The sequence below is a fragment of the Lepidochelys kempii genome, chromosome 10 (assembly GCF_965140265.1).
Source record: "Lepidochelys kempii isolate rLepKem1 chromosome 10, rLepKem1.hap2, whole genome shotgun sequence".
Lineage (NCBI taxonomy): Eukaryota > Metazoa > Chordata > Testudines > Cheloniidae > Lepidochelys > Lepidochelys kempii.
Genome location: NC_133265.1, coordinates 76912351 through 76927932, shown reverse-complemented (window position 1 = coordinate 76927932; position 15582 = coordinate 76912351). Strand labels below are relative to the sequence as shown.

General features: G+C 44.0%; 1 protein-coding gene across 4 annotated transcripts in view; it reads left to right on the top strand.

The window, feature by feature from the left end:
- Positions 1 to 15582, top strand: part of ADAMTS17 (ADAM metallopeptidase with thrombospondin type 1 motif 17) — a 256604-nt gene that overhangs the window by 208933 nt on the left and 32089 nt on the right. For 3 of the 4 annotated variants that reach the window (XM_073304276.1, XM_073304275.1, XM_073304274.1), the window contains one exon: positions 13833 to 14037. In XM_073304276.1, coding sequence (XP_073160377.1) covers positions 13833 to 14037 — 205 coding nt within the window. The remainder of the gene's footprint in view (positions 1 to 13832; positions 14038 to 15582) is intronic. The other variant, XM_073304277.1, reaches the window with a different exon arrangement.

Below are 15582 nucleotides of genomic sequence, written 5' to 3'. Positions count from 1 at the left end.
TACAAGAGTTTCTACGCTGAAATAAATGAGTAGTTCCCTTCTAAATAATGTTATCCTGGAAATCGCACGTGAAATGTTGTAATGTAAATACCAACCAGCACAAGGGCATACAACTTCCATTTTAATAGAGCTAATTTGGAAAGGGAAAGAGAAATTAGACTTGGAGTCTATAGACTAGGATTGGGTTTATAGAACTAACTCTTTAGACCATATGTATTAATGTCTGAGCTATATATGTATGAGTACGTAATGCAGCCTTCAGCTGGCTGTCCCATGGAGAAGAAAAGGGACCTGCTGCTATCAACAGCTACAGTCATTCTCCTTTAGATCCAGTGGGAGAAGCCAGTGATTTTGGAGCACAAGGTCAGGACTGTAGTCCTGGTCACTCATGTGTATGTAATTTATTCCTATGGGCATGTCTGTTTTTTTCAGCATATAGTTTGCTATATGGTCCAGCCTTTAGAAGGAGTCATAGCTACACTCAGTCCATTCCATGTGAGTCTGTCAAGTCCAGTGTCCACTAACAAATATCTAATTATTCAGAGGAAGACCAAAAAAATATCCAGCGCAAGATGCGTGGGCCAGGGATGCAGTGCTGTAAATGGGAGGAAGGGAGCAATTTCTGAGCCTGTAGATGAAGTTCAGGGCTTGTTACTAAGGGGTTAGTTATTTGACGGTATGAATCCACACTGCTCTAGATCAGTTCTTGCTAAATAAATATGGAGGGAGAGGCCAAATGGAATTAGGTGGACTTTATTGGCTAGAACTAAATGCATTTATGCCAAATAATTTAGGACAACTGGCTGGAGATGAAGTAAATTCAGTGTTACAGAGCACACGAAGCCAGGAGACACCCCCGGTTTGCTCTGGGATAAACATGCAGGCTAGCCTTCATCTTGATTTCCCCCACTATAAAATTAACATAATATCACTGCAGTTAAGCTTCACGAAGACTAAATGATGTCTGTGTCACTGTGTGGCTTGAGTCTCCATGGGCAGAACTAAAGAATTTATCCCCAAGGGAAGATTAGCAGGATAATAGAACACGTTTCATTATGGGAGAAATTCAGTCCCATGCTGCTTCAGCCCCCGGGGAGCTTGCTTAGGGGCCTCTGCCTTCCCTGCAGGCTGGAGAGGGGGCCTCCATACCAACCCCCATGATGGGGGTGTAGGCAGGGATAATTGGACCTGAACTAGATCTGGTGGCAGGGATGGCAGAAGCTTCCTAACAGTGGGGGGGCCACCCCCTGCACCATCCCTTCCCCTGAGGCTCCACCCTCGTGCTGCCTCTTACCCCCCCCCAACCCCGCCCCTCCTCACTCTTCTCCACACCCCCGCTCACACTTACGGCTGGTAAAAAGTTGCGGGACCATGGTGGCACTGATGTTCTGTGTCTGGTGCAAGGGAATGGCTGCCACTGTTCTGATGGGATTGGCACCCACTTACACCAGGGCTGAATTTGATCCCTTGCATAATTGTTGATGTCATTGATGAAGGAAGAAAAAAGAACTGTAACACTGAATTCAACTAAGCCCCCCTCCCCAAGACTCACGTAAATTAGCAGGCAATGTTATTGATCCTGTACTCCCTGGGAAAATAACAAAATCTGTCAAAATGATGAGCGCTAAAGTAAAAAGAAACCTGCCTGAGTGAGAGTTGGCAAGTCTGTTAGCAGAATGACTACTGTACTGGAAAATTACTGCGTGCTGTTTATAAAGGCAATCAGACAGGAATGTTAGTCTTGGAGTCCCGCTTTCTACATCAGCAGCTGTATTATTCTACTAGATTCCTGGTGTTTTTTTATTCCCTAAACTTTTAGTGACTGGGTGTGGCACAACCTGTTATCAAAATCAAGGTTCACCTGATTATTTTGACCCAATGTAGCACTTGACGCAAAGAACAGTTTCAGGCATGTAATATAATGGGATAATGGGAAAGGTCTGGGTATTACAGTGAATTCAGAAGGTGACTTGTAAACAATTTATCCTTGCCTTCCCTGCTCTATCCTCAATTTAGTTTGATAGCTCTTAGTAAAGAATATCTGAAAATCAATACCAAGAGAATAACTCTCAAAAAGCCCTCCCATTACACACACACACACACAGAGAGAGAGAGAGAGAGAGAAGATCTTGAAGTTAATGGAGATTTTACCATTGACTTCCATGGAGACTGGATTTCACCCAATGATTGATATATAGATATAGATACTCTGTAGCAGTGAAAACAACTGCAAGGACGTTTTAAAAGTGTACTAACTAGATCTGATGTTTAGCTCTTACCTGTGTAGTAAATAACAGCTAGTTTGTTGTTTGTTTCTTCGAGTGCTTGCTCATGTCGATTACGTTCTAGGTATGCGCACGCCCCTGTGCATGGTTGTCGGAGATTTTTGCCGTATCTGTAGGGTGGGCTGTGGCGCACCCTTGAGTTCGGTGCTCATGTGTTGGTATATCAGGTGCCACCGGCCCTTCGCCCTCTCAGTTCCTTCTTACCGCCCCGATGGTCAGTCAAAGCATCTTTCCTTGCATAGCAAGGGCTAGCGGTTTGTGTCTTCTGACTTCGAGCCTTAGAGCCTTGTAAATAGTTGTTTATAGTAGTTAGTGTTAAGTAGTTGTTAAGTGTAGTTAGAAGTTAGTCCGAGTGGGGACTTTGCTTCAGGCAGGGCATGCCCCGCTCTCCAGGGTTTAAGCCGTGTGCGGACTGTAACAGGCCTATGCCTGTAAGTGACCCCCACAGCAGCCGCCTCAAGTGCTTGGGGGAATCACATGTGAAGGACAAGCATCGTATTTGTAAACTTTTTCAACCCAGGACTCAGAAAGAGTGGGATATTCATTTGAGGGCTCTTCTCATGGAGGCTGCCCTCCATCCCGCTTCCGAGCCATCCCGCCAAGATTCAACTCCTAGTACCTTGGGCTTGGTACGCAGCGTACCTCCACTACCAGGCTCTGCCTGGCACTGCTCCCCTTCGCCAGTGCCCAGAAAGAGAAAACTAAGCACAGCTCCCCGGCACCAGGCAAGAAAGGCCATGGGGCATCGGGCGAAGGACCCAGTTCGGTCTGCCCCCTGGTCGGGGCCCTTAGCCCCTTAACGGATCCACCACTGACTCCTGGGAGCGGTAGGGGACCTAAACTGGCAGTGACATTAGCACCTTCCCAAGCTCCCCCAGTGCCGAGAGAGCAGAGGCCTCTTTCTGCACCGCCAGCACCGTGCGTGCCGCAGAAAGCAGCAAAGGCTCCCTACAAGGCAAACCAGCCGCTAAGACTCCCTAGGGTGCTGTGGAGCGCCGCCGATCCCCCAAGCCAAGGCAGCGCTCTCTGTCTCCACGCCGCAGATCTCCAGCATTGCAGCTCAGATCCTTTGGTCACCAGCATAGTTTCTCGGGGCTAAACCCTGCCATTTTCGGCTGCCCCTCCCTCCCACCCCTTCTTCCCCGTCCCTCTTCAGGGACCCTTCTCATGAGCAGCTCCTCGTTCAAGAGGTCGAGAACCTCCTGCACCTGGGGGCGGGGGATGAGGTCCCTCGGGACATGAAAGGAAAGGGGTTCTATTCCCATTACTTCCTAATCCCGAAAGAAAAAGGGGGCCTCAGACCTATTCTGGACCGGCTTTGCCTCAACAAGTCTCTCAGAAAGTTGAAGTTTCACATGGTCTCCGTGGCCTCCATCATCCCCTCCCTGGATCTGGGAGACTGGTATGCCACCCTCAACTTGAAGGATGCTTATTTCCATATTCCAAGGTCACAGGTGTTTCCTCTGTTTCATAGTGGACGGACACCATTTTCAATTCATAGCACTACCCCTTGGCCTCTCACTGTTCACAAAATGTATGGCACCAGTGGCCGCTTACCTGAGATGTTGAGGGGTCCAGATCTTCCCATATCTCGACCCCTGGCTCATCAAGGGCACGTCTCAGGAACAAGTGCAGAGGAGTGTCCATCTGGTGCATTCCACCTGCCGCGACCAGGGCCTGTTTATAAATGAGAAAAAATCCACCTTAACACCAGTCCAGCAAATAGAGTTCATTGGGGCAGTTCTCAACTCTATGTGAGTCAGAGCCTTCCTTCCGGAAGCGCGTTTTCAGGCCATGTCGGACCTGATCTCCCATGTGAAGAACAACCCGCTCAACACAGCTCACACCTGCCTGCAATTGTTGGGCCACGTGGTCAGTCATGCCCGGCTCCATCTCAGGCCTCTGCAAGCAGACCTGGCGTTGGTCTACATCCCCAACAGGCACGACCTAGACCAGGTAGTCAGGGTACCAGATCACATCCGGTGGTCCGTGGATTGGTGGGTTGGCCCCCAGGTCGGTGTTGGAGGGAGTCCCCTTCGTGACCCTGTCCCTGTCATTGACCCTGCCACGGACCTGGGCTAGGGAGCTCACCTTGGTGAATTGAGCATCTGGGGCCTCTGGTTGCAGGACAATCTGACCCTCCATATGAATGTCAAGGAGCTCAGAGTGGTTTGCCTGGCTTGCCAGACTTTCTTGCCTCACCTGAAGGGCAAGGTGGTGCAGATCCTGATGGACAATACCGCAGTGATATATTACATCAACAGGCAGGGTGGAGCCAGGTCGTCGGCCCTTTGCCAAGAAGCTCTCTGCCTGTGAGATTTTTGTGTGTGGCATGCCATTCGTCTGGTAGCCGTGCACCTGGAGCCAGGAACGTTTTAGCAGATCACCTCAGCAGGACCTTCTCATCTCGCCACGAGTGGTGGCTCCATCCGGGCATAGGGCCGGCAGCGTTTAATATGCTGACCCTACAGATACCGTTACGGCAAAAATTTCTGACAACCCCTAGAATGCAATGGACGTGAGCAACACATCTCAAAGAACAACTGTTACGAAAAGGTAGGTAACTGTTTTATGTTGAATGAGAATATTCACAGTAGAATCTATATGAAATAGAACTCTAACACTGTATTGTTTTGCTTTAGTTTCTGTTCCAAGTAGTAATTTTGATTTTTTTTTGTTTTTAGTTTATGGCCCTTTTTTTCCCCCTATAGTCCCTTGTTCAGCGACACTGATCAATGCTGTCGTCTTTAGTGAGGATACTCAAGGAACCGCTATAATAAAAATGGTGAAACTGTTGTTACGTCGAAGGTGGCATAGGTTAAATCAGAGACTTTATTGCAAATGTAGGGAAAATGAGCTTTTCAATGCCATTGGGCAGGTAGTAAAGCAATAAACGTACAGTGTGTGCACGCCTGCCTGCACGCTCATATATGGCTGTTTGTTTACATACATACATATAGTGGAACATTCAGACATGTACATAGCTGCCCTGTACAGGGCTCAAGATGGGTAAGTGCGTGAAATGTAATGGCCTGTGATATAAGCAGATTAGACTGGACATTCTAATGGTCCCTCTGGCCTTAAACTGAATCATGAATCAATGAAAAGTAACCTCATAATCCTTTTGTCTCCCTCGCCTACCCTATCATCTCATTTGTTGACATCTTCCATTGCAACTTGTCCAGATCTTTGACTGCAAGCTTTTCAGTCATTCATAGTTCTTGCAAACATTCAGCATCCCCAGATTTAGATATAAGATATTGTACACACTAGTTTTCCCAAGGAACCTGGGAGTTTCAGGCATGAACAAGTAGGTAGAAGTGGTATTTCAAGAGTAATGACTAATCCAGGCCCTTGAAAGATCAAATAATGAGCTGATCCTCCAAAGGAAGTTTAAAGTTTGCTCCAGGGGCCTGCCAGATGAATGTTGCCACAGCAGATTAGACAAAGAACTCCCAAACTCCTCAAAAGAGATAGTAAGAGGTCAAAGGTTGAGGAAGACTCAAGTGGCAGAGATTTAAGACCTCTACTCAGGTTGCGTGGCCTGTCTATCCCGGTAGCACTTGGCCTTTCAGAGTCTGCCGACATTCACACCCTTGCCATTCCGTGGGTTAATATCTTTGCTTGAAAGCCCACCATCTAAACAGAACCGCCATTTGATTTAAGCATCCAGCTCTCCAACCTTCTGCACAGTACTCTTCACAAAAAGTCCCATAGACAAAATCATCCCTAGGATTGTGAGAAAGATGAGTTCCTGTCACATAAATAATTCAGCCCTTATTGGAAACAGAAGAGAGGCTCTCAAGTGACTGTCTGCAGCACTCAGATTTTTAACTGAAGATAATGTTTTCACCTGGGAGGAAAAAACACAAATATAAAAGGGCTGCCGTGTCAACAATCCCTGAGATCATGTTACAGGCTTATAACATGACTGGGAGCCAAATGCTATATATGCTATACACAGCTGGCTTACTTAATAAGATAGGGCTTACCTGATTGTTTGAAGTTAGAGCAGCCGAATTATTTTTTATGTTGACATAAGCAAATGCCTAAATTTAAAAAAAAAAAAAAAAGAGAGGCTCAGTCTCAAGGTGCATACAGGCGTGTACATTGTGTCTAATGACTAGCAAAGGAAACCTGTCTGGTTTACAACTTAATAGTAACCGTCCAGGAATGTTGTGCATCACATTTTTTGGTTGCAGACATACACGTTACTTATCGGGCAGTCCGTTGCTGCTGATAATGATGCAAATGTAGTCCTGCATGTTCCTTTAACAAGTACGAAACTAGCAGCAGCATATTTAATCAACTATCTTATCAACGAGGATAGAATCCTGCGTAATTTCCGCTCTTGCTCCCATCAGTAGCCATGGTGTTTGACTCCGGATGCTCTCAGTTTGCTGTCTTGCAAGCACTAGAAATGATGCTGGATGACTGATTTTTAAAGGACATCAGATAGAAGTGGGGACTTGTCAATATTGCAAACATTACTCCTGGGGTTTTTGTTACAGGAGCTCCTTTTGTAACCTCCCTCAAAACTCTAAAAAGGATCTTACTGCAAAATTGGTGCCTAACAGTGATATTTTCAATATGATCAATTAACCAGTTCAGTCTGGAATCTCTAAACCCAAAAAGAAGCCATAGATGTACATCCATTAGCCAGTGACTATGAGGTGGATGTAAGATTTAAATAAAAACTCCTCTATAGAGGATGAAGAACTAGCAAGCTTATGTAAAGAGAGATGTCAAAGGAAGCTACTCTAGGACTTGCCATATTAAAACAGAACAGTGGTTCTTCAGTTCTAGTATCCTATTTCTGACAGTGCCCAATGCAAAATACTACAAAGGAAGGCATAAAACCAGCATAATGCACCTACCACTAATTTTCCATGGGAGAAATGTCTTCCTGACCCAAGTTTATGCCCTAAAGCACAGATTTTGATAACCCTTCTAATTTTACCAAACCTGGCGTGCATGCAGATGCTGGTTTTGTCCATATGATACTTCACATTTATTTAGAGCCTCTAAGAATCATAAAGTGCTTTGGAAACCTCATAGAGTTAAGCCTCACAACATCATTATGAAGGAACAATGGTGATTTATGGAAGCACAGGCTAAAGGAAGTAGGTCATTAGCTGATAACAGAGGAGTTTTAGGCATTAATGGAGGAATACTGCAAAGTATCTAAGCAAGCATACAACAAAAGAATAATCATTTAGCAGGACCATTAACTTGTTTTCCTCTGGTAATTTACGTGTGTGAAATCTCATAGTTTTCTCTGTTTTGGCAAACTATATCGGTACCTCTTATGCCTAGAAAAATCAGAAGTAAAACTCCATCTTTTTTTCAACTGTTTAGAGATAAGGAACCAGATTCAGAGCTGGTGGGAGTGGGTGCAGCTCCATTGATTTCAGTGGAGATGCACCTGCTTTCACCGTGTTGGAATTTGGCCCATAAATTTTAGTCGCTAATGAATTTGCAGCAGAAATCATCAATCCATTTTCCGGCCAGAGTTTGCACGAATTGAACCCAGAACATGGTTTACACTGCAGTCCAAGGATTCTAAACATACCAGTCTTGTTGAACCAGAATCCCTAGCTTTGGCACCACAATAAATGTAGAAACAAAGCAGCTAAAAATCTCGGGCACATAATTTGCTGAGAACCATATTTTAAACTAATTGTTGTTTCTTCGTGGCTCTCACTGGGTTTACAGAAAGAACATCTGCTGGGCATCTGTTTTGGCTTTGTTGCATCAGGATGTTTTAATTGTTCTCTAAAGTGAAAGGAAGGACGTGAATATTTTATCATACGTTTACCCAGTGTAACTTTTTATAGGGATCTGATGCTTGTTTGACTAAATACCAGGATTAATTACATGCTGTATCTCTGGATTGTGCTGCTTCCCAGATTTTATGGATGTGTCCCAAGAAATGTCTTCTATTGCAGATAGTTACTACATATGCTGGGCCTGGAGCGCATGGCTGGCACATTGGCTCTTTTAGTGAAAAAAAATTTCATAGGATTAGGGCCGTCAATGTCCCCTGATTCTGCCACTCCTTTCTGGATGATCTTGGGCATGTTGCTTCTCTCCCTGTTCCTAGTTTTCCTGTACAGTGGGGATAATGATACCTACCTCCTTGGTAAAGCACTTTGAAATCTATGGATGAAAAGTGCTAGATTAGAGCTAGGTATTATTCCTTATTATTGAGCAGTCTGCATAGTGTTGAGTTTAGTCATAGGATTTTGCATTCAAAGGGATCAGTTATGCCACCTCTACGTATACTGAGTGGTACCCTACTCTGCAACAAATCTCACAGAAACTGATTTTTTAAACCTACCCAGAGCCAATTTTTGGTGCCTGGGTTTGGCACTGACTTGCTGCATGATGCTGAGCAAGTCTCTTCATCTCACTTCAGTTTCCCCACATTTAAAAGGGAAGTCAAGATATTGGCCCACTTTTTAGGGGAAGCACTCTGGGACCTTCAGATGAAAAGCAATGGGTAAGTGCTAAGTGTAATCATTGGAGGAGATCTTTATAGTCGCAAAGGAAGTTAGGCATCCAACTACCCGTAGACTTTCAATGGAAATTGCATCTTTACATCCCTTTGTGCCTTTTAATATCTCCCCCATTACTATTATTCAAACTTTAAAACTAGCCCCTGGCTCTAAAATGGGGCCAAACCAAATTCCTCAATCCAACCGTCTCTGAACTTTGGAGATGTTTGAATCCAGATCCAAACTTCCTGGCTCTGGCCCAGTTCACACTGTGGCTAGAACAAGATGGATGCTGAAACCTCAGCCGTGCAGTATTCGTTCATTTCAGTATTTGTACCAGTTGGTGCTGATGGCAGCAGCGTCAGGATGAGTGTAAGAGGCCCAGGTTTGAAGCCATTTCTGCCCTCAAGTACAATTCATACTATCAGTTTCAACTGACTGTTTCCCTCTGCACTACTTATAGCATTCCCTCTTCCCCTCCCTAGAGACTGGGATGTTGCTTTTGAGATCATGGGAGAAGGAATTTTATAAAACTAAAACATCCAGAATTTCACCCAGCTTCTCCTGCTTCTGCTCAAATGTCACACACCGATACTCAGCTGGATTATTGAGATCAAATGGGCCAAACCTGCTGACTGACACAGCTCCATTGAAGTGGGTGGCACCAGTTTACACCAGCAGAGAATATGGCCCATCTTTCAACAACATCAAGGATTCAAAGCAATTTGTCAAAAAATCAGCATGTTTCATGAAGGCTGTGATAGATGATCCTTGCTCATCTTGCTCTAATAATCACCCATACGACGACTGTTACTTGTTTGCTGAGAGTTAAACTATATTTTAAAGCGCACAGAGGGCTTGTTCCTTACCTATTAAGGCACTATGCCTTGAGGACTCTGATCATTGATGCTGTATGATTCATTATTTATAAGCCTTTTAATTGATAAGAAATCTCTCATCTTAATTACTAGCAGCATTTCCATTTTGGCTCTCAAACCCGTTGCAAACGCTGGAAAGGGAAATACTACTTGGGGTTCTAGCCTGCAAAGATGGTATTAATTTAGGCCAGGATCCTGCAAAGACTAGCTCACACTTGACTTGGCTCACTGAATAGTCCCTTTGCGTTCAGTGTGTAAAGTTAAGCACTCATGTAAATGGTTGCAGAATCAAGAGCCCCCCAGAAAAGAAATTGTAGGATAAGACTTACGTTTGTTTCATTCTTTGTTTGAATATGATTGATTACGGCTGATACAATGGAGTTTTTCCTAAAGCTCAGGACTGAACATCAAGAGATGTGAATTATGTTTCCAAGTCACTTCAACCATCTGTGCCTCAGTTTCTCCATCTGCAGAATGGCAGTGCAGATTCTTCCCAGGATCACAAAAGGGTGACGGGGAAAGTGAGGCTTAATTAATTTGAGATCCTTGGAGAGGAAGTGCTGTAGAGGTGGGAAGTACTATCATTTTTATTATAAAATTATGCAACCTATTTATGCTTTTAATTTTCTTTAAAAAAGAGGAAACATATAATAAAGTTACTGAAGTAGTCATAAAAATAGACTGTGGTGAAATGGTGAGTTGAAATGTATTGGTCAATGGCACTGTTATGACGTTCATATCCAGCTGGGAATTTGTTTGCACTTTTGGACCCAGAATGTACAGTTCAATTTGCTGCTGCAATTTTTATCTTTTCAATCTTTAAAAGTAAACCTTTATCTTTGGATACTGTAAAAGTGCTTGGTGTTACTGGCAGAGCTTGGTTTGCAAATGGACATTTGTTTGCCTAACATCTGCTGTACTGTTTTGGAGTAAGGGAAGAATTAGCTTTGAGAGAGGGCTACAAGAACTCTGCTTGTTCTCAAGTAGTTTTGACTCCAGTCATGAGCCTCATTCTCAGGTCTGGGGCAGCTGTGCCAAACTGAGTGCAGGACCTGAGTTGGGGGACAAAGGTGGCTTTATACCAGCTCTGTGACTCTGTTAAAGAGTAATTCAGCTCACAGTGTAAGTTAGAGTGACCCTAAGGTAGCTCTAACTTATACCTGGCTACCAGAGAAGGGGTGGGACATAGAGATGTTAGAACCACATCCCCTTGAGCAGGATGTGGTGCAGAGGGAATTTCCATTTGGAATAAGTGCCAGGCTTTTCCAGCGCCTTTGTGCCACAGAGCAGTGCATTGGTGATTGTTGTCTTCGATATCACTGCGTGGGCAGTCTGTCAGGGGCTCACTGTTGAATGGCAACCACTGCATGAAGGAAAAGAATATGCCGGCAGGTACTGAGGTGAAAGACAAACTGATAGGGATGTGGCTTCGTTGCCCGCTGTAACAAGCTGGGCAAAATCTCCTGGTTTTACTTTCCAAGGTGTTTGTGGCCAAAGTGACAATGAAATCTACAGAGCTGTAGGCATCAGCTGTATTCATGGCCTGTTCAGAGCAAACTGAGAATGCAATGGAAGGGATGACTTCTCTAGAGGTGCCTCTGAGAAAGTTACTCGTTACCTTGAAGGAGGTGCCTCCCATCCCCTGGAAACTGTAACTATTCTCTTAGGCTCTGCCCTTCTGTGATTGATAGAATTTTCCGTGTCAAAGGAAACCCCATTTTTCCTGGCTGACACCTTGTTACTTGCTTTTCATGTTCGGATTTCAGAGAACTGCTAGGACATAGCTTTGCTCCTCTTTTTAGCGACCTGACAAGGCCCTAGACTCTGTGGTTCAGTGATGTACCATGGCAGATCTGTAACTGCACTTGTATGCCACTCAGAGAGAGACACTGGAAATCTCTCTTTGCCCAGGAACCACATTTGAAATATTAAATGTATGAAAGGACCTGATTCCAAAGGTTTTCTGTTGACTTCAGTGGGCTTTGGATCGGTCCTATGTGATCATTCATCTTATATTCATGACATTTATTCTTTCCTATCACTCACTGTTACGTCTCTGTTAGAATGGTGCCTAACGAATCCACTGAACAGGAATGAAATGAGGCACTTTCAACTTCTTGTCAGAGCAAGGGAAAACACAGATAGGAACTCCTTTCCCTTCCTTAAAGGAAGGTCATAATCTGACTGTTTAAGGCATTTCAGGAGTACCTGGCAGGACACATGCTACCCATCCTAAAATGAAAGCAGTTCAGAGCAGCTTCTGCCAAGAATGTATTTTTATCTTTGGCTTTCTCCTTGGCTGTCAATCTCTTTTTTGTCTTCCTTTGCCAGTAGCTATAGATCATGGAGAGACTGCAGTACTGCTGTGAATATTCAGTGCAGCCATTCCCGATTCTGTGGCTACTTTAAATGAATAAAGCAAATCACTTCCTTTACACCCATCCCTTTAGTGAACAGTTCCTGTGACCAGACAGGCCACATTCACATTCTGCTCAGAGAGGACCCAACCCAGCTCACTTTGAAGTCAATGGGAGACTTCTTTGTTTTCTTCAGTGGACATTGGATCCCCCCCTGATAGGCTGGATGTGTCGGTACTTCTGTCTCAGTATTAATTACACAGTCGGCATTATCCCATTCCATAACCAAAATACCAAGCAGTCAGATGCTGAGATGCACCAAACTACTCCCCTCGCCTCAAAAAAAAACAAAAACGCACTTTCAGTGTCTCCCTAGCTGTTGTAGCCACCAAAATTAATGAATGTGTCAATTGCTTATACACACAAAAAATGTATGCCACTGTTGTGCGTAGGACAGCTGGCAAATCTGTGACCATGTAGCCCATCGCATGTTGTCCTTCTCAAACCAGCTGGCTTCTGCCTTAGCCTCAAAGACGATCATCAGCACAATACCACCATGTTAGCAATGGTAACAGATTGCAAATGAATTAATGACAAATACACACGACAATTATAGTTTTATATTTTGTGGGCTGACCCTCCCCCCCACCCCCACCCCCAGAAACATTTGTATTTTTTGATAGTTAATTCCTTTAGGAGATGCAAACCTTTCAACAGCCTTTTTTCAAGTGTTGCTCTTAATTAGGCACCTGTGCTTCCCTTCCTGGGCTTTCAGCAAAAATAAATCCTTTCTTTCAAGCAGATTTTTGCCTTTGAGAAAGCATCTTACTTATCTGTGCCACTTCCAGTAGTAAGTAACTCAGGATCAGGTGACAAGGGAAAGATTCATTTGATTAAGGATGCTAATCTAGATGACAGTCCGAAATAACAACCCAGAAGGCCGACTTCCCAGAGGAGCAGAGAGGATTGCCTTCCTGTGCACGCACACAGAGCTATTGTTCCAGTCCTTCACTTCGTCCAGGAATTCCCGTAATTACAGAGAACATCTTCCTCATTGACAGATTGCAGGAAGCCGTAAGATGGATGCTATGTAGGTATTGTAAAAAGCATCCCTCCTGCCCACCTTCTAAACCAGATTCTTTCCAGACAGAAAATGAAAGGACGTAAAGGAGCAAAATCATCCAAACTGGAACATTCAAACCACAGATGGGTGCTTTAAATCAATACCATGGGAGCCCTTTTAGAAGTATCATCTTGTATTTTTAAAGACAGCTTGAACCTTGGCCATTTGGTTAAGGTTAGATTTGCCAATAAGAGGAATCTTGTCATTTAACCACCATTTTTAAGGATCACCTTGTGCCTTGAACCTCAAAACAGAGAGAGTGCCCTTATTAAACCTCCAGCCAGCCACAGAGCGATGGACAGCGGAATATTTACATCAAATGGAAAAGATGAGCTAGAAGTGACCCAGTTACACCAACTGTTGGCTTGAGTGCTGTTCTAGAGCAGCGTTATTTGCAAGGGAGCCCTGTAGCCTTCCCCTAGCCAGAGCAAAGGGAGTTTCTCAGACAAGTCACACATTATCTCCAATGTGATCCTGAGTAAATTAGTATCACTGGCCTGTAAGGCGCTTTCCAATCTCCACACAATTCAACCCAAGAAGGTACGTGATCATTTTGCGTCTATTTCACACAAGCCAATACAAAATTCACAGGCTCAGAACTGGAGGTTTGTTTCTCAGCGTTCCCGAGGGATAAACACGGCACTGGATTCCACCCTGTCTTTTTTTATGTTTCTTCTTTGTTTTCTTAACAGGTGGGTGACAGGCCACTGGAGTTCTTGCTCTGCCACCTGTGAGAAAGGCATCCAGTACCGGGAAGTGACTTGTGTTTATCAGTTGCAGAACGGCACCTACGTTAACACCAGAGACCTCTACTGCCTGGGCAACAAACCCACACCAATACAAAGCTGTGAAGGCCAGGACTGCCTTTCCATCTGGGAGGCTTCAGAATGGTCAAAGGTAAGAATTTGGTTTGAGGGGGAAACCAGAACTCTCTCTAAAATCTCTTGGGCTTGATCCCGAGGGTGCCGAGTGCTCTGGCCCTGATCCAGTAACCCTTAAAGTTAAGTACTGGATAGAGGCCAGAGTGCCCAGCACCTTGCAGGACCATGACCAATCAGTATGATTACAAATGCAGAAGAGCTGTATAGTTCTGAGCAGTGTTTTCCATACCAGTGAATTACTGAGGTAGGTTATAAAAACCCAGCTGTATTATGTGTATCTTTCCAATCTGCACTCAAGGGCACCGAGGAGAAGCATTTCAGTGACCTGTGATGAGGAGTTCAACCAGCACAGCAAGCCTTTTACTCGGATCAAGTGTCTTTGAAATTAATATCTGATAAGTGCCCTGTCAAGGAGTTCTATGTTGCAGGATGCCCTGGATCACTCGATCTTTGAGACTTTTCTGATTCTACCTTGTATGATCCTATAAACATGGAAAAACTGGTGCATTTATAAAGTTTGTAAATGGTTAATACATTATTAATATATGTTACAAGCATGTTATAGACATGAGTAGTATGTGCTATAGGTGGTAATAAGCCATGGTTACAAGCACCCTACTGACCTGTCGGAGTCTAACAATCTTGTAGAGCAATTACTTAGCCTTGTACTAAAATGTCTATTAATCATTTATCAGCATAGTATAAACTATTTATAAATGTGCCCTTATTATAAAGCATGACCAAAAAAAATCTAATTAGCACATAAGGAAATCCCATTTCCCATTTCTGTACTAGAAATATTGACCTCTTGTTTTACACATGAATTTATAGGAATTAGGCTGGGCCATATGTTATGAAGTAGTAAAAACCACCATTGATGCTGCAGCCTTCAAGGAGAATAGACATAGAAAAGAACTGACATGTCCAATAAAATCCCCAACTATCCCTTAGAATTCAATAGCAAAATAACAAGCTTTGCAACATTAGCAATGAAGGAAGAACAGAAACAATATTTTCATAATTAAAATAATCCTAAACAACTCCAGTGCAAGCCCTCCGGGGACCCTGGATATATACAGGGGTTGCTAGCTTGCCCTGCAGTCCATGCCTCCATAACCTGCGCTGGCTAGATTAAAAGGTAGTGCAGGGAGGCCTGCCTGCTCATACCTTCATTTGCTGTATCGATGTACCCTGAGAGATACATTTAGGATGTGATTATTTTTGAATTCGGGATATCAAAGAAGAGGTTTGACAATCCTGTATTGATTTCGAATATATCAGACAGTGGCATTGATAGCATGGCTTCATATTGTGGCAGATCTCTACTCATAGTAGTTGGGGTTCGTGTCCAGATCAGTAGCAGGATATGCTCTAGCCCAGAGGGCCACGTTTTCAAATGGGCCTCAATCCAATTTCTGAAATTGCACCTGCAGATTTGTGTGCACCCGTTTTCGAGCATTTAGTCTTCTAGCTGTATCCATGTACAATAATTGTGATGTGTACATGCAGCATTTGCCTGGCACAGAGCAAACACAGTGTGACATGGCTGTTATGATGGCAT